Source organism: Cucumis sativus, chromosome 3, assembly GCF_000004075.3.
Source record: "Cucumis sativus cultivar 9930 chromosome 3, Cucumber_9930_V3, whole genome shotgun sequence".
NCBI classification, from domain to species: Eukaryota; Viridiplantae; Streptophyta; class Magnoliopsida; order Cucurbitales; family Cucurbitaceae; genus Cucumis; species Cucumis sativus.
In genome coordinates, this window is record NC_026657.2 from 18,255,211 (window position 1) to 18,281,262 (window position 26,052).

Consider the following 26,052-nt stretch of genomic DNA (forward strand, 5'->3'; position numbering starts at 1 on the left):
AGCCTTTATAAAATAAATAGCTTAAATTATAGTAACGAAATTGGGGTAAGCGTATAATCCTCGCAGAACGAGTTCTGTTTTTTACTATGAATGGTTACTTTCAAACATTTGATACGAAAATTGTTTACTTTGGTTTTATCGATGAGGACGTTTGGTTTGTTTATTAAGAAAACTCTGTTTTAGCTTTAAATTGCTGGAAAAAGTATGAAACATAATTATAGATGTTGGTTTATGGTAATGGAATGTAAAGGTTGGTTTCCAAACCACAAAACCAATGTACTAAGGTGATTTTACTCGTAGGCTACGTAAATGTATTTTCGTAGTGTCACCTATGGTTGTCAGGAGGTTCTGGGGCTGAAAGAGGTCGTGACCGAAGATCCGAGAACCTGAGCCTAGGTGAGGATATGGAGGGAGAATTGAGATATGGCTTCGGGCCTATTATAACCCATGGTGGGTGTCTTTTTTACACAAAGGAGCGGGTTCATGTTGTTACTGTGGTAAGCTAATAATGCGTGGACTCCGTTTGGGCACGTGTTTCCTTGTGGTTATGGATCACATGTGAGCTATTCTGGGTCGTGTGTTTAGTATGCTATCGTGGTCGAATTAGATGGATGTTACTATTGTGGCGGGTACTAAATATGTGTGACCCAGTTGTGGCTGCATGATTCCTTGATCATGTGCGTGCTACTCTTGGCCGTATGTTTAGACGTCTTTCCATGATCGGATTGGCTACAGGTTGGTTGGTTGGTTGATTGGGGAAAATGTGATTATAATGTTTTATTTAATACATTATTTATCGATGCGTATTTACACATCTTATGAAGCATATTTTTACGTGTATTTGTATCAAATTACTTGCTACTCACTAAGCATTCGGCTTATTTTTTCAATATTTTCTCTCCCTTCCCAAGTAACAACCCAGGACCAAGCTTTGTTTCAGCTTAGTCGTTCTTGTAGATCTTCAATTTCTTTTTTTTTTTTTTTTGTTTGTGTGTATAGTTTAAACTTTTGTAATTCATCACTGGGTGGTTAGTCTCATCTAGAGAGACAATGTGGACTTGTGTTTTGGAAGATCCCTAATTAGTTTGAATACTTATGTATGTAATACGTAGTTTGCACCTTATATTGTACTTGAAGTTTTGATTCGATTTGTGAATGTGTGTGGTGAGACACACTAGTTGTATGTAGTATCTGAATTCCGTTTCAAATTTTATAGAAGTAGAAATTACTACATTTTCAGGTGTTGTTCCCTCATATTTTATGGGAGGTGCTGTCAACATTATTATACTTTACTCTTGAAAAGGGTGTGTTATTAATCTTACGTTTTCAAAGCATGTTTTAACGAGTAGGCTGACACCAGCATCTTTTTAAAGAGGGAAGTTTTAGAACGGGGAGTGAAAGCTTGTTTCTAAATACACTATATATATGCATGGACATATAATATTTATAATAGTAAGTATTATTATTATTATTATTAGCTTATTATGCTCAATACTTCAAGGGAAGTGACAAGAAATGAATCAGACATCTAAAGTTGTGATCGAATTGGATGCAATAAAAGTTGCTTTATAGAGGAGGTAGGGGATTATCGTTATGATATCACTAAACATTACTTTGTGGATGGAACATAATAGAGGGGGAGGCGGTGGGATGACCATTGGGGGATTATCAACGATGTTCTATTTTAAAGGTGAATGTCATGTGGTGGAGGAGGGGGAATAACCATTTGAGGGCCGCCAACATCAGAATCAAAATGATGGTGTGGTGGAGGGAGTGGAATGATCATTTGCAGGCCACCTATGTCAGAATCAAGATGATGGTGTGGAGGAGGGGGTGGGATGACCAGTTGAGGCCCGCCAACATCAGATTGTGGATGTTTGTGCGGTGGAGGTGGTGGGATGACCATTTGAGGGCCACCAACGTCAGAATCAAGATGATGGTGTGGATGAGGGGGTGGAATGACCATTTGAGGCCGCGCCAACATCAGATTGTGGATGTTTGTGCGGAGGAGGTGGTGGAATGACCATTTGAGGGCCACCAACATCAGAATCAAGATGATGGTGTGGAGGAGGGGGTGGAATGACCATTTGAGGACCGCCAACATCAGATTGTGGTTGTTTGTGCGGAGGAGGTGGTGGGATGACCATTTGAGGGCCACCAACGTCCGAATTAAGATGATGGTGTGGTGGAGGGGGTGGAATGACCAATTGAGGGCCACCAACATCGGATTGTGGAAGCTTGTGCGGTGGAGGAGGAGGGATAACCATTTGAGGGCCGCCAACATCGGAATCAAGATGATGGTGTGGTGGAGGTGGTGGAATGACCATCTGTGGTCCACCAACGTCTGAATCAAGATGATGGTGTGGCGGAGGGGGTGGAATGACCATTTGAGGTCCGCCAACATCAGATTGTGGGTCAACATGAAGCAACACTGTAAATACACAAACAAAGAATTAGAATACATGCATACGTGATATATGTATATGTATATATATACAAACGGAAAATAATATTCTTGTATACGTACCACGACAATGTGACATTGTGGCTATGGATAAAAGCGATAGAAAAAGAAGATAAATTCTTTGTGTTTTCTCCATATTGGTCACTAGAAAATGGAGAATAGAAGATTAATCTTGTGGAAATGGATGGAGGAACGAAGGGTTTATATAAGATGGCTTTGTGGGCCAAAACAAGAATTATAGTTTAATCATAATCGGTACGCAACTCAATAAAATTGAAATTGATAAAGTTATACCCAAGCAGTTTTAATGGTCCATTTTAATGCCTAAAACTCAACAATCTTAACTTTCATCTAAAAACATCCAATATCGTGCTTAAGAGAATTTAATTACTACTTAGAGAAATTAAATGAGAATAACAAAAAGAAGTTATCCGTGAAAAAAATAATTTCATATGCTCGTATTACCATAAATCTTCCAACAATAACCTTCTGTAAAAAAAAAACACAAAATCTTAGTTAATGATGGTAGTTATAACAGTTTATGTCAATGGATATCAGTGCATTTTGAGAACTAAAAAATCCATCGTCCAATTCCTCCGCCTCTCCAATTTGTCCTAAAAACAATTTTAAAAGTAAAAAGTAAATTTTTGGGAACTTTTAATCAAAAAAAAAAAAAAAAGAAACAAAGGAAAAAGGAAAAAAGAAAAGATTGTATGAATTAATTATTGATGGTTGTCTTAAAACCATCGAAACAAGCAATACTCTAAAAAGAAGTAAATTTTATCGCTCGTAGGTCTATGGCTTGAATCTCTCATCTTCTATTGATATTGAAAAAATGAAATTTATTAACCAAATTACTATTAGGATATATTTTATCTAACTTAATTAGGTTGTTATATAATTTTAACTTGTGTTGTTGAATGAGAAGTTTTTTACTAATCGCAAATTGCCCCATCATTTCTTAGACTAGAAGATATAATGCTAAGAAAGTTAGCAAAAGAGGTAAAATTGAACCAAGGAACGAACTATAGCTTAAGGGGTGATGGTGCCTTGATGAAATATGATAGGTTGTGTGTCCCTAGAAACCAAGGCATAAAAGATCAAATTTTAGAGGAAGCATATAGTTCTGCATATGCAATTCATTCTGGCAGTACAAAGATGTATAGAACTTTAATTTATTGGACCTTATGAGATATTAGAACGTATTGGGCTTGCAGCGTACAATATGGTATTGCCTATGGAACTTTCGAGGATTTGTGATGTGTTTCATGTGCGATGTAGCGTAAGTACGTTTCTGATCCATCTCATATTCTTGAAACACAACCAGTTCATTTGAAAGAGAACTTGTCTTACAAAGAGGAGCCAACACAAATTCTTGATAAGAAAGAGCTGGTGCTAAGGAACTAAGTCATACCGTTAGTTAAAGTTCTTTGGGGGAACCATATTTATGAAGAAGCAACATGGGAGACTGAGCAGGCAATGAAGGCTCAATACCCACAGCGTTCCACATCATCACCATGATCGAATTTCAAGGACGAAATTATTAAAAAAGAAGATAGTAACGTGTAAGCCCTCGTTCTTTTCTCCTTTTATTTATTAATATTTTTAAGTTTGAAAAACAAGTTTAAATCTAATAGTTAATGTCTAAAGGTTGAATTGTTTTAATAAGGTAAATTGGTTTTAATAAGAAAGTTTGGAACAAATTTAGGTTGGTTTAAGGCTTCGACTTTTTGAGGTGTTGAAAAGAGTAAGGTAGGGGCAAAAAATGAGTTTATTTTGAAAGTGAGGGGTATTTTTGTCTATATCTATTATTAGTATTTTTCTTATATGAAGCAATTAAAAGAAAAAGAGGAGGGGAACGTCTACAAGAGGTCTTGAGTGCACGCCCTCCCCTTCCTTCGAGTTGTTCCCTCTCTCCCACCTTGTTCTCTTTCCTTGGTTTGCCGCCATACCTGCCGCCTCGTCCTCACGTTTCAGGACAGCCACAAACCGCGTCGTTCATCTCCTTCGCGTCGTTTGGTGTCGCTTTGAAGCCTTGTCTCCATCTAATGACGCGTCACTCGATTCACTAGACGACGACGTGCACGTGGCTAGCAAAGCCCTACCACATCGCCCTTAACACAGTCGTAAGTCGGTTCTTCAACACCTCTCCTATAGCCGTCATGCGTGGTAGCTGACTAGAGGCCAACCGAATCTTTGTCCATCTCCATTCTTCTTTCAGTTCCTACTCTTAGAGTAAGATTTTTATGGTTCGGGGTTGTTTTCTTTAGGCGATTGTGAATACCTATTAAGTTTAGACATAAACTTAACTTTTTCCACAACATTTTGGATGTTAGATTTGATTATTATAGGAGTTGGAGCTGTTGTCCAGCCGTTTAAGAACCCAAAATCGAGTGTTTTGACACAACTTTGGTAAATTTCTAAACTTCTTGGAGTCAATCTTAAATACCTGTTTGATTCTAGTGCTATCTTTAAGTAACCAATGATGGTGGACGGTTGATTTGAACTAAGAAGGTACTTAGGATGTTGCCCATTGAAATCAAGGGTACTATGTTGAGTTCTTGGTAACATTTGGAATAGTTTCCACAAATCATCTCTGGTTTTTATAGTGGTTTGAGGTACACAAGAAGAATTAAAATATACAATTTGATTCGTTTGAAAGTTCACTCAATTTCTAACAAGTTTCATGAATAAAATTTGAGCAAATTCTGAGGCTAAGTGAATGATTTTTGAAGTAGAAAATAGACCATAGACTTTTCACGTAATTCCAAGAAGCCTCTGGTTTTTCGAGTATCCAATAATGTATAGGTGGAATTAAAAGCTCTATTTGGTATGGTTAGAAAGCTTGTTAAATTTCCTACAACCACTACAACAAAATCTATCTACTACAACAGTTGTTTACATTAGAAAATGGAAGGGAGGAAAAAAAAACTGTCACAAAAGGTAAAAATACCCGTCATTTGTGGGAAAAGGCGAAATTTTTCAGATAGCATTTTTTGCGACAGTTATTTGATGTCGTAGAAGATACATCAAATAATTTATTTAATTTATTAAAATTCAATTCAATTTAAATGAAAAGTAAAGGGTTTTAAGGCTTTTCCCCCAAATAAAAATTTCCCCAAATTAAAAACCCTCATTCCTCTCGCAAATAAGCCATCTCAAAACGCGAAGAAGACCATCTTTGGATGACGCCCGTTCCCATCACCACCACCGCCTTCTCATTCCCGTCTCCTCACTCTATTACTATCGCAACCTCCTTTATCGAACGACAAACCTCCTCTATGATAACCTGTTTAATCTGTGCCTGTCATCTCCAATCCACCGCAATCTCTTCAACATTCAAACCACGACCGTCACCTCCTCTGTCGGTAAGTCATTTGTTCCTTTTCTCTTTCTCTCTCTTCGCAAAGTTGTTCTCTTGTCACTACTTCCCTCAACTCCATGAGTCGTCGGTAAGGTCTTAAATTTTCAACTTCGTTTGAATTTCCACTTTTGCGCAAACACCCCTATGTGATGTATGTGAAATAAATGTTGGATTTATCTTTAACTTAAATTAGACCAAAAAATGTTAAGACTTGAAGCTGAAAGAGAGCAAGACAAAAAGGGAGAAGGTCCTGAAAATGTCCTTCATGTGTTTAGGTTTATGAGATGTTTATTTAAGGAAATTTTGATTTAAGATATATTCTTTTATTATATGACACCTCCCCTTGTCTTAATTTTATATAATACTATTTGGTGATGTGTTTTGTTTGTTTTTCTACTGTGCATTTTTTCATGAGAAGATTGTTCTTTGGTGTTTAGGGGAGCCTAATAACTTCATCCTTAGCTGAGCAAGAGTTCTCTAACTCTAACTTAGGAGGAGCCTAAAGGTAAGTATTTGTTGATGGTAGTAGACACAGTAGACCTTTATTTATCAACACTACAAGAAAAATGGTCTACGACGACAGTTATTTATTGTCGTGAACAAAATCCATGACAATTATTTTCAGTGATAGAAGCGGGAGTTATGGAAAGTCCTTCCATGACATTTTTCAAAAACTGTCTCCATAAGTTATTTCATTACATAACATAAATGTCGTTAGTTAGCATTCTACGACATCAAATAACTGTAATATTTTATTTTATGACAATAAATAACTATCATCATTTATGTATTAACGACAGTTAAATAAATGTCATGAATTCGTTTATTGTGACATGTTTTAAATGTCACGAATATGTCAATTGCGACAATTTTTTTTAAAAAAATGTCATTGTTTTGCTACTGATGACATTATTTTTCTGTCAAAGATAGGACAATCGTGACAATTAATTTTGTAAAAAAAACTGTCATTGTTTTCGTATTCACAACAATTAATAACTGTTAAAAATTCATATATTACGACATGTTTTTCCTGTTGCAAATTACTCGATTAGTACAGTTTTTTCCTGTTCTCCTTGCCACTCCGCCATTACACGAACCATTTGAATGACAATAATGTAGCTGACAATGACAATTTTGAATTTATAATATTGACACCCATATAGAAAAAATTAGCCAACAATTTAATATATATACGCTATAATACAATTTATAATATTCGTACATTTCCAATCAAGTTCCAACAATTTACAAGTACAGAATCTCAGCCCTTAATCAAAAAATATTTTAAATAGCATCAGAATACATATAACAAGATTTTCTGCTAAAGCATAAACGACCAACCGAGAATGTTTGTCTCTGAAAATGTTCTTTGAAAGTAAACTCATGAAGTTGTCGACTCCAGTTGAACCTACGAAGACAACATGAATATAAGCATCCATCATAGAACAAGAGAGTACAACTCTTATAGAAAATTTCAACATTGAGAATTACCTATCACTACATACGTCGATAAGATAAACAACTACATAGCAGAGCACACATGTAGAATAACAACATCAACTTAACATCCACTTGGTCTACCATATTGGAACTTTTTACAAATTACAACTCTTGTATCATTACTCTTTAGAAAACTTAGCTGGATATAAATAAGTAATCAACAAGAAAATTCTTGAATAAGTAATCATAAGTAATAATCGAGATGAATGAAACTTAAGAATCCATTAGTAGTTCACTGTCACTAAGGTTGGAAGAAACGTTATCCAACAAGAACCAAAAAGTTTCCATCTTAAGGAGTCAAACACTTTCAAATCTACAAATATCAGAAAGAAGACAGTTTTCATGTGCAATCCACTTCAGTTAATGAAGCCAAGAAATATTAAGGTACTAGGAAAATGAAACTAGAACAACTTGTATCATTTATGGCTTGACAGAATTTAAAGGTCTCCTAGTTTCTTATAAAAAAAAGCTCTACCAATGAGTACCGACATAAAATCCATGACAATTTACACAAGTACCAATTTAGCAATAGCAATAAGTACAGACATAACACCCATGGCAATTTACACAAGTAGCAATAGTCAACCACTATAAGCATACTATTCATGATAAAAAAACAAAATTGTAGCATCCTAGCAGGTATATTGTTGGTATCGATAGGTTGTTTTCAAGTATTTATCTTGTTTCGTAAAGCAAAAATTCAATAGTTTGTTTTAGCATATATAACCACTAAAATTGAATAATGACAAATCATCAAAGAGTGAAAAATGGAAAGCCAATAACTTCAACAAACTAAAGTTGTAAGAGTATATACTTTGAAATAAATATTACCTGTTAACTATATCGTTAGATTGTTCTTATCTTCTTTATATGTTAGAGGTATCCTCTTGAGTTGCTAGCCTTCATAAGATATATACCTTTATTATCTGACGTGCTCCATTTCTATTGGATGCTTGCCAATTCTCTATGATCATACATCTGAAGGCTGAATCACATTTTCATCATGTAATCGGACTTTAGTGATTGGATTTGGACGTTTAAGATCATGCAAAATAAGAAGCACAAATGTAGATATGCAACGTAATATGTTTACAATAAGAAAACTAAAACTTCTAAATGAATTCTGAATCTTTATACACCCCGAGTATGATGACATGCACAAAATTCTTCTCCTAGATTCAATGTATAGAGATGAATATTGTTTATGGATACCTTACTATGATTTCCTTACAATGTACAATCTACTTGAAGGTAGTTGAGGTTCTAAAGTACCTAAATACACCGTTCCTACAAATTGGAACCGATAGTCTGTACGAGATAAAAAATATCTAATATAAGAACTTTTGTGGTTAGCTTTTTGAACATCTTAACTTTTAACAAGTCAATAAGAAATGGAAACAAGAGCATACCATTACAGAAAATCAAGCACATTTCAGCTTTAAAATTATTGTAAACATATATGGTTTAATTTAAAATTAGAAACAATTGAAAATCTTCTTAGGAGCAGTTCCAGTAGCTCTGTGTTTGGCAGCAATTTCCTCTGCCTTTGCCTTTAGCTTTTCTTCTCCATGCTTTGCTTCAATTAACAACCTTATTTTCTTATGTTGTTTTGTGTATCAATGCTATTTTGTTCTTCATTTTCTCTATATACTCACCCTTCTTCTTCTCAAATTTTTCATGCTCTCATTACAAAATCAATCCAAATGAAATCGACAAAAAAGAAAAAAAAAACATAGTTGTAAAGAGCAGTTCCGTCAATGAAGAGAAATATCGAATTACAGATTTTGGAATCTTCACTGAGGTTGTGAGTTTATATTTAATGAATTTTTCTAAAATCTAGAACTAAAATCGTAAATAGCATCTACATACTATACAAATAAAACTTAAACACATTACATATATTTTGTTTTCTAATTACCTCAATTTGTTTTAGTTCAGCCTCAAGAGCTGCTTTCTTGTTGTTCTCCCATGACCCAATGCGTTCCATCCAGAAAAACACATATATAAAGCAAATAATAGCATCAAAGGGGTTAAATTCCATTGAGCTCCCTATTCAACTCTTCAGTATCAATCAGAATTTTAGAATTATTAACCCAAGGGCTGAGAAATATAAAATAAATTTGGAAACAAAAGAAAATTCCATTGAGCTCTTTAAGGAGGAAGCAAAAGATTGTATTCTTTTGAAATTAACTTTCTCAAAAGAAGCAACAATCTCTTCTCACAAACTAGTAACATAGATTCCCCACTGCAAATAGGAGAAAAGAACTAACATCAACAAAGTAGATAGAATTTTGGACAAAGAGTAACATAACATGAAGTTAGGAACATGCAGTAAACAAAATCTCATGAAGATTAAGCACATCAATACCCACAACTAGATCCTAAAAAAAATAAGAATCTGAAACTAGATCCTGAATAATAGCATATCTTATAATCCAATGAACACCAATAATTATCCTACTGTGCAAACATGGAAATTACTTATGTAGATTGGAACCCACAATTTTCAATTTGAAAATCTACTTCCTTGAACCAATGAAATCAATTAGTTCAAAGGAGTAACAAACTACAAACAAGTTAGCATTAATGAACCGTATCTACATTAAAATAATATAAATAAAAGACAAATTCACTCTCCCCTTTCTCTACTCCACCCCACTAAGTCTATATATTTGTAATTTACCCACTCACTCAAAACAACATTCAAGGAACAAATCAAGTGAAAGAAAACCTTTTCCAATTCCTTGCCATAAATCTACTAAATAATGCAAATTAACTATAAAAAATTCAGAAATCAATGAATAGGTAATGATATTTTTACGAAAATAATAAAGAATACTTGTTGTCATATAATCTTAAAAATTAATGATACGCACAGAAGAAGTATTGAATAACATAATTCAAGGATTGTTGTGTGACTCAAACATCCTATATCGGGACAAACACAATCACACAACATCATTAGCATTTCAATACATTCATAAATAATAATATATCGTTTATCTGTTTCTTTCCTTCATACAATCCTAAAGAGTTTACAACTCTTTTTTTAAATATCTCATTCGTCTTTTGATATACGCTCATCTTGAAAATCCCCTCTCTCCAAAAAAAAAAAAAAAAAGGACAGATTTCATTCTCCAATCTCTCCATCCATTTCCACACCCACCCTAATATTTAATATTTACAAAGAATCTTATTAAAAAAAAAAAACTTAGCATGTTTTTCCAAAATGCCACTTAAACTAGTGGCATCATTGATCATTAATCTATCGATTGAGAGTGACAGAAACATCGATAGAGAGCTCTAACAAGAGAATATTAACATCACCATGCTAACCTTTTGAGTGGCTAAGAAAAAATTGAGATGAAATTCTTCAAGACTTGAACTTCTCAATGTACTGTAACCCAACTTCGACTGAATCTACACGTAAACATTAAGTCATCAGAACTTGAATGTCATCAACACACAAAAAAAATTCATGCTTCTTGTATTCTACAAGATACTCTTATTACTTCATTGGTTGTCTTCAAACATTATCACTTTCAATAAAAACAACCAAAGTCCATAAACAGATTGTATGTTATTATTGGAAAACAAAATAATTGAAAACATAGGACCATTTTCAAACCATTAAGCAATCACTATAGGACCAACCATCAATAAAAACATATTTACAAATATGTAAAGTAGATCAGATACGTCCAAAACTAAAGGACTAAATGAGTTAACGTCCAGAAAAAAAAAAATCCAGACATGCATATACACACCAAATGCTTACAAAATCAATATAACAATCTTCCAAAGTACCCTACCTAAAATAATAATCTCGTGACAAATAAGTGTCCTTAAGAGGACCAAATTGCACAAATAATCCCCGTAGGTCGTCTGACCTGCAAAATACATACCGATGAAGAAGTTGATCAACTTAATAGAGAACAAAACCAAACACAATCTCTTTTTTCCCTTTGTCTTCTCAACAAAATAAAACGTTTCTTAGAATTTTCCTAATTCAAACGAACGAAAATCAAATTAAAAATCAACTAAATGCTTCATTGAGGCATTTCATCAAACACATTGTAATCAAACATATCGTAAGCAACCAAAATGCTTCATCACATAACCAACCATAAAGAAAAAATGTGATTCACATTAGAAAAATGATCGTAAACAACAATATTGAATATGATGAATATGATGGTAGACAAAACAAACACATATCTCCTATAAAATCAAAACTATGAGGGATGTTTTTCATAAAAAGAACCATCAATATATCACATTGACTCATTCGCATGGAATCCAACATATAGGAGATGGGTTATGAAGCCATTGGAGAGTAAATTGCATTCAACAAACAACCAAAGACAAAGTGGAATTGGAAATCAAAATTTCATCCATTTCGCAATTTGGGATTTAGGCAATGAGAATTCCCATCAAACATTAAAAAATTTGCCAACCTATTTTTTATCCAAAACTTCTCTAAAACCTTTAATTTAACACAATTCAAACCTAGGCATAATGAAATTTCAGATATTAAAACCTAATTTTCAGCAATTTGCAGTGAATTTCGAAAGGACAGAATTTTTTTTGATACTTACTGGAAATTCCCCAAAATGTAATTAACATTTTGCTGGACAACACGATAAAATCCTTCAAAACCTGAATCTAATGTAAAAATAGGATGAAGTCGAAATGGAGCCACGGACGCGTGACGGGAAAAGAAAACCTGAGAGTGAGGGAGAAGACGCCGATGAGAGGTGGTAGCGGTGCGTTTGGCTGGTCAGCGCTCAGTCGCAGAAGCCACCGACGTTGGCAGTGGAGAGATTGAGAAAGATTGCAGTGAGGGGGAGGGTTTTCGAAATTTAGGGGCTTTCCTTTACTTTCTTTCTTTCCATTCTTTTAACTTAAAACAAATAAATTTTATTTTATTATTACTATTTAATGCAGTTAAAAAATGTCATAGATTTATGGCATTAAAAAACTGTCATAAATTTGGCCAATCCGAAAATTTTCATCTTTTCCCGCCAAAAATGGGCATTTTGACAATTTGTGACAGTTTTTTTGTTCTTCTTTTAATTTGGATTGTATACAAATGTCATAGAATGTCATTTTTCTTGTAGTGCAATTTGTGGGGTCTAATTGAATTTCTTTAACTTCAAATTTTGCTTCAATCCTTCTATTTTAGTATTTTTAGAATACTTAATTTTTGGCATTGGTGTTAATTTTGCTTTATTTTTGTCTTTACACTCTTCAATTAATTAACTTTTGGCATTTCGACTTCTTCGCTATATAAAGGTTAGTACTTACTTTTATATACTCAAGACTCTTTCTTATTTTAAGTTTTTCCATTTTATTTTGATTTTTAATTACATGTTCTTTTGAAAATTGTTTGTTTATCTATTAATGTTGAGAATATCATAAAATGTTCTCTACATTTTTTATTATTGAAATTTTGGGGTTTTTTTTTTTTTTTTTTTTTTTTTTTTTTGCTATTTTCACTATTTTCACTTTGCGGGAGAACAAAAAGGTAGAAGTAAAACATTTTATGTTTTATTTTATATTTTACTAAAAATACTTTTTAGCAAGTGTAATATGTAAACTCCACCATTTGCGTATGGAAGGTGTTTGTGAATATGCCTGAGAGATGTGGACTGTGGCTTTGTTTTATACAATTTGTTTTAAGCATATTTTGACTGTTGAACTGGAAATGGACTTTTAGAATCCAACCCATTTGCTTTAATTGCACAAATCTCTAGTGGAAGGATTTGGCTGCAACTCATGCAGTCTAAATAATGGTTTGTTATTATTGTTAGCCTATTGGTACAATTCTAGTGTAATTATTAGAAACTTCCTGCCTTGAGTTTGGTATTTACTCACTAACTTTTCATGGTTGAATTTTCAGATCTATTTGAACTATCAACCCGAATTTGGAACTTCAATGTTGGGGCTTTGGTGAAAGAAAATGCTTGAACCCAAATTTGAATTGAATTGTATATGTAAAGTCCCAAAGGTAAAAATATATATATATATACATTTTTATTTTCTTTTCTTTTCTTTTTCTTTTTCTTTTCTCTCTTCTCCTTCCTCCCCGTGCGTTCTCCTTCCGTTCGCAGCAAGCAGCCGCTGACCATCCCTTCTCCTCTCTGTTCCGCCAGATCGAGCCGAACTCAACCGCAACATCTGTTTCTTCCTCCGTTCACCGAAGCCGAACCCACTTTCTTTCTTCTTTGATCCAAAACTGTCGCTGTAACCGTCGGCCGCCGCGTAACTTTCCGTCCAGATCTGCACCGCAAGACCTTCCGCCGTTTGCAACCGTTGCTCTTTCTCCGCTGCCCAGCCATCTCAGTCGGTTCTGTCTCCGTCGAAGCCACGGTTCTGCAACCGTCTCCGCCGGTTCTGTCTTCGTGAAGCCCTGCCATGCAACCTCTGTTTCGAGCCGCCGCCCATTCCGTTCTCCTCTGTTTTCTGCACTGCCGCGCGACTCTCCGACCGCGTCAGATCGTTGATCGATTTTGAGGCAGCCGCCACGTCTCCTTTGGCCGACCGCTGACCGACCCACACTTAGGATTTTTGCTGCGAGTCCGACAGTCGTGCGTTGAGGTGTGCTGCTGTCTCTGTTTTACAATTTTATCGAGGTTGCTTTGTTGGTAACAACTTAAGTATGAATGGTAATTGGTTTCAAAGTGGTTCAAGTGTTATGGTTGGAATGTTTAGCTAATTTGTTAATTGGTTCTTGAAGGTGTTGGGAGTAATGTTGGGCTCCCTTAAATTCACAACCAATTTGTGAATTGTTGAGGGTTCAGTTCGCCAATATGTCGGTGAGTTGGAACTTACGTTGAGGAAAGTAAGTGAGATATGTATCGTGGAAGTAATTGAATTTTTGTGTTGTTGTGCTTAGGATTGTTTCGAGGACGTTAGTTGATTAAGGAGCTTCCCCAACTTTGAGGTAAGGGACTTTCTACTGGACTCACCTAAAGTTTTTGAGTTGTGTTGGACTGTATGGATGATGATTAAGATGTACATGTTTGGTTGCAGACTAAATGTTTAGTGTATGTTGTATTTGACTGGAAACATATATATATACATTGATGTGTGAATTGATGTGGATTGCCGAAAGTATACATGTGAATGACTGAAATTATGCTTATGTGTACATGATAATATTAATAGATTGTGCTGTATAAAGATTTGGATGTGAACTAGTGAAATTTGTTTCGGTTGGATGTGGATTATACTGAACTGTGGTTTGTGCTGGTGAACTGAGGGGTGTATTGACTGTATAGTTTGATTGACTGACGTATCAGTATATTATTGACAGACATATGACTAAAGTGAGATAAGTTGACTGTTAGGACGAGAGAAAGAACTTTATGTTTTGAAGTAACTGAAAGATGGATTGAATGGAATGAGGGGATAAATTGTTAGGTTGTATTGGGATGTTTACCTTGTAGGTGTCCCACGGGACCACCAATTTATTTTGCACCTTCGGGAGCATTTGACTGATATGTGTTTCTGCAGAACACTTGACTGATATGTACGTCCCCTCGGGGCGTTAGACTGATATGTACGTCCCTCGGGGCGTTAGACTGAGATGTGTATCCTACGGGATCACAAGACTGCGACTGTACAGGGTGTCCCAATAGAACTTTAATAATTTATTTTCCCCTGACGAGACCAGTAGAGGGTCTCTTACTGAGTATTGTTATACTCACCCTTCTTATGTTTAATTTTCAGGCAAAGGAAATAAAGGTGGCAAACCGGCGAGGGGCAGGAAGGAAGCGTGATTGCCATAGGGAATGTGTTATTTTGCTTCCGCTTATGATTTCTTTTAAGGTTTAAGATGTACTAAAACTTAGTTTACAAACTTTTATTTGTAAATAGTGTTATTGTTAAGTTTTCTTGAATATTTGAAAATCAGGTCTGACATGTTTTGTTTTTAAATTGACTTATGTTTCAATTTGTATCAACCAAAGTCTTTTGTCAAAAAAAAATTAACGACCTCGACTTACCCAAAAAAGTTGGGTCGTTACAGTTGGTATCAGAGCCTAAGTTTTAGGTTCTGTAGATTGACTTACGATGTAAGTCTATGTTTTTGTGTTCCTATGGCTAACGCGACCCTTCGTCTCTCGTCAGGTATGCTTGATGCTTATATGTATGGTTTATTTGCATGACCTTGCCTAAATTAAACTAGATTGCATGACGATAAAGACTTGCTTATGTTTATGATTAAGATTTTGTTAAAGAGTGTTGTTGGTGGATAATAGGAATTATGCCGCCAAGGGAAGAAGTACGTAGAGGAGGTCGTAGAGGCCGAGGTAGAGGAGCAGGAGGCCGAGGTAGAGGAGCAGGTCGTAATCAGCCTACTGAGGGTCAAGCTGAACAACAAATTCTTGCTGCACCCGTGACTCACGTTGAGTTTGATGCACTGTCTGCTCACATGGAGCAGAGGTTTACAGAACTTATGACAGCTATAGCTCAAAACCAGCAGGCACCTGCGGTCCCACCTGCACCTGTGGTTCCCCCTGCACCAGCAGCTCCTCCTGCCACAAGAATTACCTAACCAACTTTCTGCTGAGGCGAAACATTTGAGGGACTTTCGGAAGTATGACCCTCAGACGTTTGATGGGTCACTGGAGGATCCTACTAAAGCTGAAATGTGGTTGTCCTCTGTGGAAACCATATTTAATTACATGAGATGTCCCGAGGAGCACAGAGTTCAGTGTGCTGCTTTTTCTACTGAGGGACAGAGGCATTATTTGGTGGAGGACTACAATGCGCATGCTAGGTGGAGATGTGAGGCAGATTACCTGGGATCAGTTTAAGAACTGCTTCTATACCAAGTTTTTCTCGGCTAACCTTAGAGACGCCAAAAGCCAGGAATTCTTGGAGTTGAAGCAAGGATATATGACAGTCGAGGAGTACGACCAGGAGTTTGATATGCTGTCACGTTTTGCCCCTGAGCTTGTTAGTAATGAGCAGGCTAGAGCTGATAGGTTCGTCAAGGGATTGAGGGATGAAATTAGGGGCTTTGTGCGAGCACTAAAGCCCACTACCCAAGCTGAAGCACTGCGTCTGGCAGTGGATATGAGCATTGGGAAGGATGAAAGACAGCCAAGGAGCTTTAATAAGGGATCGTCGTCGGGTCAAAAGAGAAAAGTAGAGCAGAGAACTATAGGAGTTCCTCAGAGGAACTTGAGACCAAGCGATCCTTTTCGCAGTTTCCAGCAGAGTTCTGGCGGTGCAGGAGACACTACTCGAGAGAGGCCAGTATGTAATACGTGTGGGAAACGCCACCTGGGTCGTTGTTTGATGGGAACGAGAGTCTGTTATAAGTGCAAGCAAGAGGGACACATGGCTGATAGGTGTCCCTTGAGATCTACTGGGGCTGGATCGAGCAGTCAGGGAGAGAGACCTCCACAGCGGGGTACAATCTTTGCCACTAATAGATCAGAGGCAGAGAAGGCCGGCACAGTAGTGACAGGTACATTACCAGTATTAGGGCATTTTGCCTTGACCTTGTTTGACTCGGGATCTTCTCATTCATTTATTTCATCGCTTTTTGTGACGCATGCATGCTTAGAGGTGGAACCCTTAGACTATGTTTTGTCAGTGTCTACACCGTCTGGAGAAATTATGTTGTCTAAGGAAAAGATTAAAGCATGTGAAATTGAGATAGCTGGTCGTGTGCTGGACGTAACCTTGTTGGTATTAGATATGCGTGACTTTGATGTAATTTTAGGTATGGATTGGCTAGCTACTAATCATGCTAGTATTGATTGTTCTCGTAAGGAAGTTGTGTTCAGTCCCCCTACTGCATCTAGCTTTAAATTCAAGGGGTAGGAACAGTAGTACTGCCTAAAGTAATCTCAGCTATGAAAGCTAGTAAACTACTCAACCAGGGTACTTGGAGTATTTTGGCAAGTGTGGTGGATACTAGGGAAGGTGAGACTTCTTTAACTTCAGAACCTGTGGTAAGAGACTACCCAGATGTATTTCCAAAAGATCTTCCAGGACTACCGCCACATAGAGAGGTTGATTTTGCCATTGAGTTGGAGCCAAACACTACTCCTATTTCTAGAGCCCCTTATAGGATGGCTCCTGCTGAGTTGAAAGAACTGAAGGTACAGTTACAGGAATTGCTTGACAAAGGCTTTATTCGACCTAGTGTGTCACCTTGGGGTGCACCAGTATTGTTTGTGAAGAAGAAGGATGGGTCGATGCGTCTTTGCATTGACTATAGAGAGTTGAATAAAGTAACAGTCAAGAACAGATATCCTTTACCCAGAATCGATGATTTGTTCGATCAGTTACAGGGAGCCACGGTGTTCTCTAAGATTGACTTACGGTCAGGTTATCACCAGTTGAGGATTAGAGACCGTGATATTCCTAAGACTGCTTTTCGTTCGAGGTATGGACATTATGAATTCATAGTAATGTCTTTTGGTTTGACTAATGCACCTGCTGTATTTATGGATTTGATGAACAGGGTGTTTAAGGATTTCTTGGACACTTTTGTGATAGTCTTCATTGATGATATTTTGGTTTATTCCAAGACTGAAGCCGAACATGAGGAACACTTACATAAGGTGTTAGAGACTCTTCGAGTCAATAAACTGTATGCTAAGTTCTCTAAGTGCGAATTTTGGTTGAAGCAGGTGGCTTTTCTTGGTCATGTGGTTTCCAGTGAGGGAGTTTCAGTAGACCCTTGCAAAGATAGAAGCGGTTACCAGTTGGTCTCGACCCTCTACAGTTAGTGAGGTTCGTAGTTTTCTGGGTTTAGCAGGGTACTACCGGAGGTTTGTGGAGGATTTTTCACGTTTGGCTACTCCTTTGACTCAGTTGACAAGGAAGGGAACTCCGTTTGTTTGGAGTCCAGCTTGTGAGGATAGTTTTCAGAACCTTAAGCAAAGGTTAGTTACTGCACCGGTCCTTACTGTACCAGATGGATCTGGAAGTTTTGTGATTTACAGTGATGCTTCCAAGAAAGGACTGGGTTGTGTTTTGATGCAGAAAGGTAAGGTGGTTGCTTATGCCTCTCGTCAGTTGAAGAGTCACGAGCAGAACTACCCCACACATGATTTGGAGTTGGCAGCAGTGGTTTTTGCATTGAAGATATGGAGACATTACTTGTACGGTGAAAAGATACAAATCTTTACTGACCATAAGAGCCTAAAGTACTTCTTCACTCAGAAGGAGTTGAATATGAGACAGCGAAGGTGGCTCGAGTTGGTAAAAGATTATGACTGTGAGATATTGTACCATCCTGGTAAGGCGAATGTGGTGGCTGATGCTCTTAGTAGAAAAGTATCACATTCGGCAGCACTCATTACTAGACAGGTACCATTGCATCGAGACTTGGAGAGAGCTGAGATTGCAGTGTCTGTGGGGAGAGTCACCTCACAGCTAGCTCAATTAACGGTGCAACCGACTCTGAGGCACAAGATTGTTGATGCTCAGAGTAATGATCCTTATTTGATGGAGAGACGTCGCCTTGTTGAAACAGGGCAGACTGATGAGTTCTCCATATCCTCTGATGGTGGGTTGATGTTTGAGAGACGTTATGTGTGTGCCAGCGAACAGTACAGTTAAGATTGACTTACTAGATGAAGCCCATAATTCCCCATTTTCCATGCATCCTGGTAGCACGAAAATGTATCAGGATCTAAAACGATTTTATTGGTGGCGGAATATGAAAAGGAAGTGGCGGAATTTGTTAGTAAGTGTCTAGTATGTCAGCAAGTTAAGGCACCTAGACAGAAACCAGCAGGTTTGTTACAACCTTAAGTGTGCCAGAGTGGAAGTGGGAGAATGTGTCGATGGATTTTATTTCAGGGCTGCCTAAGACCCTGAAGGGTTTCACAGTGATTTTGGTTGTCATAGACAGGCTTACGAAATCGGCACATTTTGTACCAGGAAAATCCACTTATACTGCTAGTAAGTGGGCAGAGTTGTATTTAACTGAGATTGTGAGACTGCATGGAGTGCCTGTATCGATTGTTTCTGATAGGGATGCACGGTTTACTTCCAAGTTTTGGAAGGGACTTCAGACTGCTATGGGTACGAGATTGGATTTCAGTACAGCCTTTCATCCACAGACTGATGGTCAAACTGAACGTTTGAACCAAGTTTTAGAGGATATGCTACGAGCTTGTGTTATAGAGTTTCCAGGTAGTTGGGACTCTCATCTACATTTGATGGAGTTTGCTTATAACAACAGTTTCCAGGCTACCATCGGTATGGCACCATTTGAGGCTTTGTATGGCAAATGTTGTAGAACCCCTGTTTGTTGGAGTGAGGTTGGTGAACATAGATTGATGGGACCTGAATTAGTTCGGTCTACTAATGAGGCTATTCAAAAGATTAGAGCACGTATGCAAACAGCGCAGAGTAGACAGAAGAGTTATGCGGATGTACGGCGAAAAGACCTTAAGTTCGATGTGGGAGAAAAGGTATTCTTGAAGGTAGCACCTATGAAGGGTGTTATGCGTTTTGAGAAGAAAGGGAAGTTAAGTCCTCGTTTTGTTGGACCATTTGAGATCTTAGAGAGGGTTGGTGTTGTGGCGTATCGCTTGGCATTACCACCATCACTCTCTGCAGTCCATAATGTTTTCCATGTTTCGATGTTGAGGAAGTATGTGGCCGATACATCTCATGTAGTGGACTATGAACCCTTGGAGATTGATGAGCATTTGAGCTATGTAGAACAACCTGTGGAGATTCTGGCTAGAGAGGTAAAGATGCTTCGTAATAGAAGCATTCCATTAGTAAAGGTTTTGTGGCGGAATCATCGAATTGAAGAGGCGACATGGGAGCGAGAAGAAGAGATGAGGACTCGTTATCCAGAGTTATTTCAGGATTAGAACTTTCGAGGACGAAAGATTCTTAAGGGGGAAGAATGTAAAGTCCCAAAGGTAAAAATATATATTATATATACATTTTTATTTTCTTTTCTTTTCTTTTTCTTTTCTTTTCTCTCTTCTCCTTCCTCCCCGTGCGTTCTCCTTCCGTTCGCAGCAAGCAGCCGCTGACCATCCCTTCTCCTCTCCGTTCCGCCAGATCGAGCCGAACTCAACCGCAACATCTGTTTCTTCCTCCGTTCACCGAAGCCGAACCCACTTTCTTTCTTCTTCGATCAAAAACTGTCGCTGTAACCGTCGGCCGCCGCGTAACTTTCCGTCCAGATCTGCACCGCAAGACCTTCCGCCGTTGCAACCGTTGCTCTCTTTCTCCGCTGCCCCAGCCGTCTCAGTCGGTTCTGTCTCCGTCGAAGCCACGGTTCTGCAACCGTCTCCGCCGGTTCTGTCTTCGTGAAGCCCTGCCGCGCAACCTCTGTTTCGAGCCGCCGCCCATTCCGTTCTCCTCTGTTTTCTGCACTGCCGCGCGACTCTCCGACCGCGTCAGATCGTTGATCGATTTTGAGGCAGCCGCCACGTCTCCTTTGGCCGACCGCTGACCGACCCACACTTAGGATTTTTGCTGCGAGTCCGACAGTCGTGCGTTGAGGTGTGCTGCTGTCTCTGTTTTACAATTTTATCGAGGTTGCTTTGTTGGTAACAACTTAAGTATGAATGGTAATTGGTTTCAAAGTGGTTCAAGTGTTATGGTTGGAATGTTTAGCTAATTTGTTAATTGGTTCTTGAAGGTGTTGGGAGTAATGTTGGGCTCCCTTAAATTCACAACCAATTTGTGAATTGTTGTGATGATTGTGAGGGTTCAGTTCGCCAATATGTCGGTGAGTTGGAACTTACGTTGAGGAAAGTAAGTGAGATATGTATCGTGGAAGTAATTGAATTTTGTGTTGTTGTGCTTAGGATTGTTTCGAGGACGTTAGTTGATTAAGGAGCTTCCCCAACTTTGAGGTAAGGGACTTTCTACTGGACTCACCTAAAGTTTTGAGTTGTGTTGGACTGTATGGATGATGATTAAGATGTACATGTTTGTTGGGTTGCAGACTAAATGTTTAGTGTATGTTGTATTTTGACTGGAAACATATATATATACATTGATGTGTGAATTGATGTGGATTGCCGAAAGTATACATGTGAATGACTGAAATTATGCTTATGTGTACATGATGATATTTAATAGATTGTGCTGTATAAAGATTTGGATGTGAACTAGTGAATTTGTTTCGGTTGGATGTGGATTATACTGAACTGTGGTTTGTGCTGGTGAACTGAGGGGTGTATTGACTGTATAGTTTGATTGACTGACGTATTAGTATATTATTGACAGACATATGACTAAAGTGAGATAAGTTGACTGTTAGGACGAGAGAAAAGAACTTTATGTTTTTGAAGTAACTGAAAGATGGATTGAATGGAATGAGGGATAAATTGTTAGGTTGTATTGGGAATGTTTACCTTGTAGGTGTCCCACGGGACCACCAATTTATTTTGCACCTTCGGGAGCATTTGACTGATATGTACGTCCCTCGGGGCGTTAGACTGATATGTACGTCTCTCGGGGCGTTAGACTGAGATGTGTATCCTACGGGATCACAAGACTGCGACTGTACAGGGTGTCCCAATAGAACTTTAACAATTTATTTTTCCCCTGACGAGCCAGTAGAGGGTCTCTTACTGAGTAGTATTGTTATACTTACCCTTCTTATGTTTAATTTTCAGGCAAAGGAAATAAAGGTGGCAAACCGGCGAGGGGCACGAAGGAAGCGTGATTGCCATAGGGAATGTGTTATTTTGCTTCCGCTTATGATTTCTTTTAAGGTTTAAGATGTACTAAAACTTAGTTTACAAACTTTTATTTGTAAATAGTGTTATTGTTAAGTTTTCTTTGAATATTTGAAAATCAGGCCTGACATGTTTTGTTTTTAAATTGACTTATGTTTCAATTTGTATCAACCAAAGTCTTTTGTCAAAAAAAATTAACGACCTCGACTTACCCAGAAAAGTTGGGTCGTTACAGTATATTTATTAATCTCTAAAAAGTTTGGTAGTAGTGTGATCTACAACAGTTTGACAACGATTTTAAGGATTAAGAAAATGTTGGAGTTTGAAAGGAAGAAATCAAAAATTTCCAAGAAACAAGCAAACATAGTAAAGAAGAAAATGGGAAATGGTGAAATGAACGTGTTGCACTAAAATCCAAGTTTTTAACTGTTTCCATGTCTTTGCTGCCTTCTCATATTTCAAAGGGAGAGAGTTGGTTTCTTGTTTTTGTTATTATTTTTTTCCATATTGTTTTGTTTTATGTTGAGCAATTAAATTGAAATAGCATTCAAGTATGTTAATTGAAAAATATTGATCATTATTATTTAATTCTTGTTTTTTGTTTACTATATTGATATGTGGAGTTCTATTCTCTATTAATACGCAAGGACTACTCTGGTCAATTACTGTTCTATATCTTTGCTGAAGACATGATACTAGTAATGGTGGCTTGAACATTTGACATGAGAATGATTACAACACTGCCTCATGGAAAATCTTCACGTAAGTTCTTCTCTTCAATAGTTAAATATCTTATAAGACTATAAACATAAATTGCATATTTTCTGAGATAAGATGATAGATACATGTCAAATCTTTCCTTGGTTATTGAACCTTGGTTAATGAACACATGGATGAGTGGGTAATGGTTGAGAGAGTCCAAGATATAATGAATACTTTAGTGAGTCATGTTGGATTGCCAGCCGAAGCCATTTTTTTCTAGGATTTTCTGGTGAATAAGTTTGCATTTCTGCAGAACGAAGAATTATAACCATACACAAAATCTAATCATGAACCGATAAAACTGGTGGTGGAAATCCAGTTTTTCAGTTGCATTTAAAGACACAAATTTCTACTCAGGAAGAAAAATGGTATGTATAAGGGACATTTAGTGGCATAATGTGAATTAAAAGACAATCTTGTTTGTTTTCTATTTTGATCTTAGTATTTACATTGCTCAAAATTGGAAAACTTTACTTCATTGAAATAGGAAATTGAATTTGTCACTTTTGGTTAGTGTTCTTGCACTGCAGCTTTGTTGAGCAGTATCCAAATAAAGTTGTTTGTGTGAAGTGAAAATAAGGATTATTGTAAATTAGTTTATGGTGTGCAACCATTGAAATTGACATGGAAGACCTGAGATATTTAATATGGAAATTACGTACCTTATTTAATATCTGTTTGATAACCTTTTGTTCTTATTTTCTCACAACTTTTGTGTGAACTTTTCACCTTCCTTGAAAATACATCTGAATCCTAAGCCATATTAAAAAAAAAAAAAGAAACACAAATGAAGTTTGTAAAAAACTACCTATTTTAGCTTTCTCACTTTTGACATGCTTTTTGTCCTTTTGAAAACGTTTTCTTTATTAAAAGAAGTTGGTGAATTACACATAGTGAAAGTAGTGTTTATAAGCTTAATCTAACTTTTCTTGACAAGGGAAAAATGTCCTAATATACGAATTCCTTACATTATTGTAACTGTCGTCAATATAAAAAGATGATATTTATTTTTAAAAAAACTATCACGATTGACATATTCTTGAAATATAAAAAATGTCATAATGAACGAATTCGGGACATTTTTGTAACTGTCGTTAATATGCAAATGATAATAGTTATTTGTTGTCTAAAATAAAATATGATAGTTATTTGTTGTCATAAAATAGTAATTATTAACATTTATTTTCTGTTATGAAAAAAATTATTGTGACAGTATTTTCAAACTGTCATGGAAGGACTTTCCACAACAGGGGATACTACGACTGTAAATAACTATCACAGATTTTGTTCACGACAGAAAATAACTGTCGTAGTAGACCATTTTTGTTGTAGTGCTTTTTCATGAAGAATTCAGGAACTAAAAACGACGAGAAGTAGGTTAAATTTCAGGATCAAAATTGAAAGTAAGCAAAAAGATGTGAGTTTGCTTTATCGTGTTTCGATCGAATTGTGTGTTAACCTATCAGGAATCTCATTTCAATTTCTTCAACTTAGTTGTAGAAGGTTCCAAAATGAAGAGTTTGATATAAAATACATAATTTTCTATTTAAGTATTGAAGAACTTATGACTAGTTGAATTTAACCTTCTAAAGTTGAAACTTACTGGAAAAGTATGGAATTAAAGACCACTAAGATTGATTTATGTTGGTTGTTTATGGTGTTAAGACTTTTAAGTTGAAGCTAAGCGTTCAAAAAGTATAATTTTAGCCTAAATTAAAATATGTAGGGTTTGATATAAATTAAAGATGAAAATGAGAATTTAAGCCTTTATAAAATAAATAGCTTAAATTATAGTAACGAAATTGGGGTAAGCGTATAATCCTCGCAGAACGAGTTCTGTTTTTTACTATGAATGGTTACTTTCAAACATTTGATACGAAAATTGTTTACTTTGGTTTTATCGATGAGGACGTTTGGTTTGTTTATTAAGAAAACTCTGTTTTAGCTTTAAATTGCTGGAAAAAGTATGAAACATAATTATAGATGTTGGTTTATGGTAATGGAATGTAAAGGTTGGTTTCCAAACCACAAAACCAATGTACTAAGGTGATTTTACTCGTAGGCTACGTAAATGTATTTTCGTAGTGTCACCTATGGTTGTCAGGAGGTTCTGGGGCTGAAAGAGGTCGTGACCGAAGATCCGAGAACCTGAGCCTAGGTGAGGATATGGAGGGAGGAGAATTGAGATATGGCTTCGGGCCTATTATAACCCATGGTGGGTGTCTTTTTTACACAAAGGAGCGGGTTCATGTTGTTACTGTGGTAAGCTAATAATGCGTGGACTCCGTTTGGGCACGTGTTTCCTTGTGGTTATGGATCACATGTGAGCTATTCTGGGTCGTGTGTTTAGTATGCTATCGTGGTCGAATTAGATGGATGTTACTATTGTGGCGGGTACTAAATATGTGTGACCCAGTTGTGGCTGCATGATTCCTTGATCATGTGCGTGCTACTCTTGGCCGTATGTTTAGACGTCTTTCCATGATCGGATTGGCTACAGGTTGGTTGGTTGGTTGATTGGGGAAAATGTGATTATAATGTTTTATTTAATACATTATTTATCGATGCGTATTTACACATCTTATGAAGCATATTTTTACGTGTATTTGTATCAAATTACTTGCTACTCACTAAGCATTCGCTTATTTTTCAATATTTTCTCTCCCTTCCCAAGTAACAACCCAGGACCAAGCTTTGTTTCAGCTTAGTCGTTCTTGTAGATCTTCAATTTCTTTTTTTTTTTTTTTTTGTGTGTATAGTTTAAACTTTTGTAATTCATCACTGTGGTTTAGTCTCATCTAGAGAGACAATGTGGACTTGTGTTTTGGAAGATCCCTAATTAGTTTGAATACTTATGTATGTAATAAGTAGTTTGCACCTTATATTGTACTTGAAGTTTTGATTCGATGTGAATGTGTGTGGTGAGACACTAGTTGTATGTAGTATCTGAATTCCGTTTCAAATTTTATAGAAGTAGAAATTACTACATTTTCAGGTGTTGTTCCCTCATATTTTATGGGAGGTGTTGTCAACATTATTATACTTTACTCTTGAAAAGGGTGTGTTATTAATCTTACGTTTTCAAAGCATGTTTTAACGAGTAGGCTGACACCAGCATCTTTTTAAAGAGGGAAGTTTTAGAACGGGGAGTGAAAGCTTGTTTCTAAATACACTATATATATGCATGGACATATAATATTTATAATAGTAAGTATTATTATTATTATTATTAGCTTATTATGCTCAATACTTCAAGGGAAGTGACAAGAAAT

General features: G+C 36.7%; 2 protein-coding genes and 2 long non-coding RNA genes across 5 annotated transcripts; 3 read left to right on the forward strand and 1 right to left on the reverse strand.

The window, feature by feature from the left end:
• Window positions 1-7,176: 7,176 nt before the first annotated feature.
• LOC116402542 lies at window positions 7,177-11,280 on the reverse strand. Of its 2 annotated transcripts, none has more exons than XR_004214973.1 (5): window positions 11,141-11,280; window positions 9,247-10,748; window positions 8,541-8,615; window positions 8,160-8,313; window positions 7,177-7,236 (listed from the first exon to the last, which is right to left on the reverse strand). It is a non-coding gene; the product is annotated as an uncharacterized LOC116402542 (long non-coding RNA). The 2 variants fall into 2 exon arrangements; XR_004214974.1 differs by having other exon boundaries at window positions 8,541-8,636.
• A 2,442-nt stretch (window positions 11,281-13,722) lies between these two features.
• LOC116402543 lies at window positions 13,723-14,481 on the forward strand. The gene is made up of 3 exons (XR_004214975.1): window positions 13,723-13,928; window positions 14,068-14,146; window positions 14,227-14,481. It is a non-coding gene; the product is annotated as an uncharacterized LOC116402543 (long non-coding RNA).
• Window positions 14,482-15,402: 921 nt separating this feature from the next.
• Window positions 15,403-15,888, forward strand: LOC116402423. Its single transcript, XM_031881670.1, has 2 exons — window positions 15,403-15,461; window positions 15,593-15,888. The coding sequence occupies exons 1-2, from the start codon at window positions 15,431-15,433 to the stop codon at window positions 15,886-15,888; spliced, it is 327 nt and encodes a 108-aa protein (XP_031737530.1). The 5' UTR covers window positions 15,403-15,430.
• A 175-nt stretch (window positions 15,889-16,063) lies between these two features.
• On the forward strand, window positions 16,064-25,051 carry LOC116402424. The gene is made up of 3 exons (XM_031881671.1): window positions 16,064-16,809; window positions 21,956-21,988; window positions 24,885-25,051. The coding sequence occupies exons 1-3, from the start codon at window positions 16,101-16,103 to the stop codon at window positions 25,049-25,051; spliced, it is 909 nt and encodes a 302-aa protein (XP_031737531.1). The 5' UTR covers window positions 16,064-16,100.
• The last annotated feature ends 1,001 nt before the right edge of the window (window positions 25,052-26,052 follow it).

Bases quoted from the DNA above. Each gene is read 5' to 3' on its own strand.
- LOC116402423 (XM_031881670.1), top strand. From the start codon at position 15,431: ATGGCTAACGCGACCCTTCGTCTCTCGTCAG. The intron at 15,462-15,592 runs GTATGCTTGATG...GGTGGATAATAG, and splicing joins GACCCTTCGTCTCTCGTCAG to GAATTATGCCGCCAAGGGAA.
- LOC116402424 (XM_031881671.1), top strand. From the start codon at position 16,101: ATGCGCATGCTAGGTGGAGATGTGAGGCAGATTACCTGGGATCAGTTT. The intron at 16,810-21,955 runs GTACATTACCAG...TTTAATTTTCAG, and splicing joins GGCCGGCACAGTAGTGACAG to GCAAAGGAAATAAAGGTGGC. The intron at 21,989-24,884 runs GCACGAAGGAAG...TATGGTTGTCAG, and splicing joins AGGTGGCAAACCGGCGAGGG to GAGGTTCTGGGGCTGAAAGA.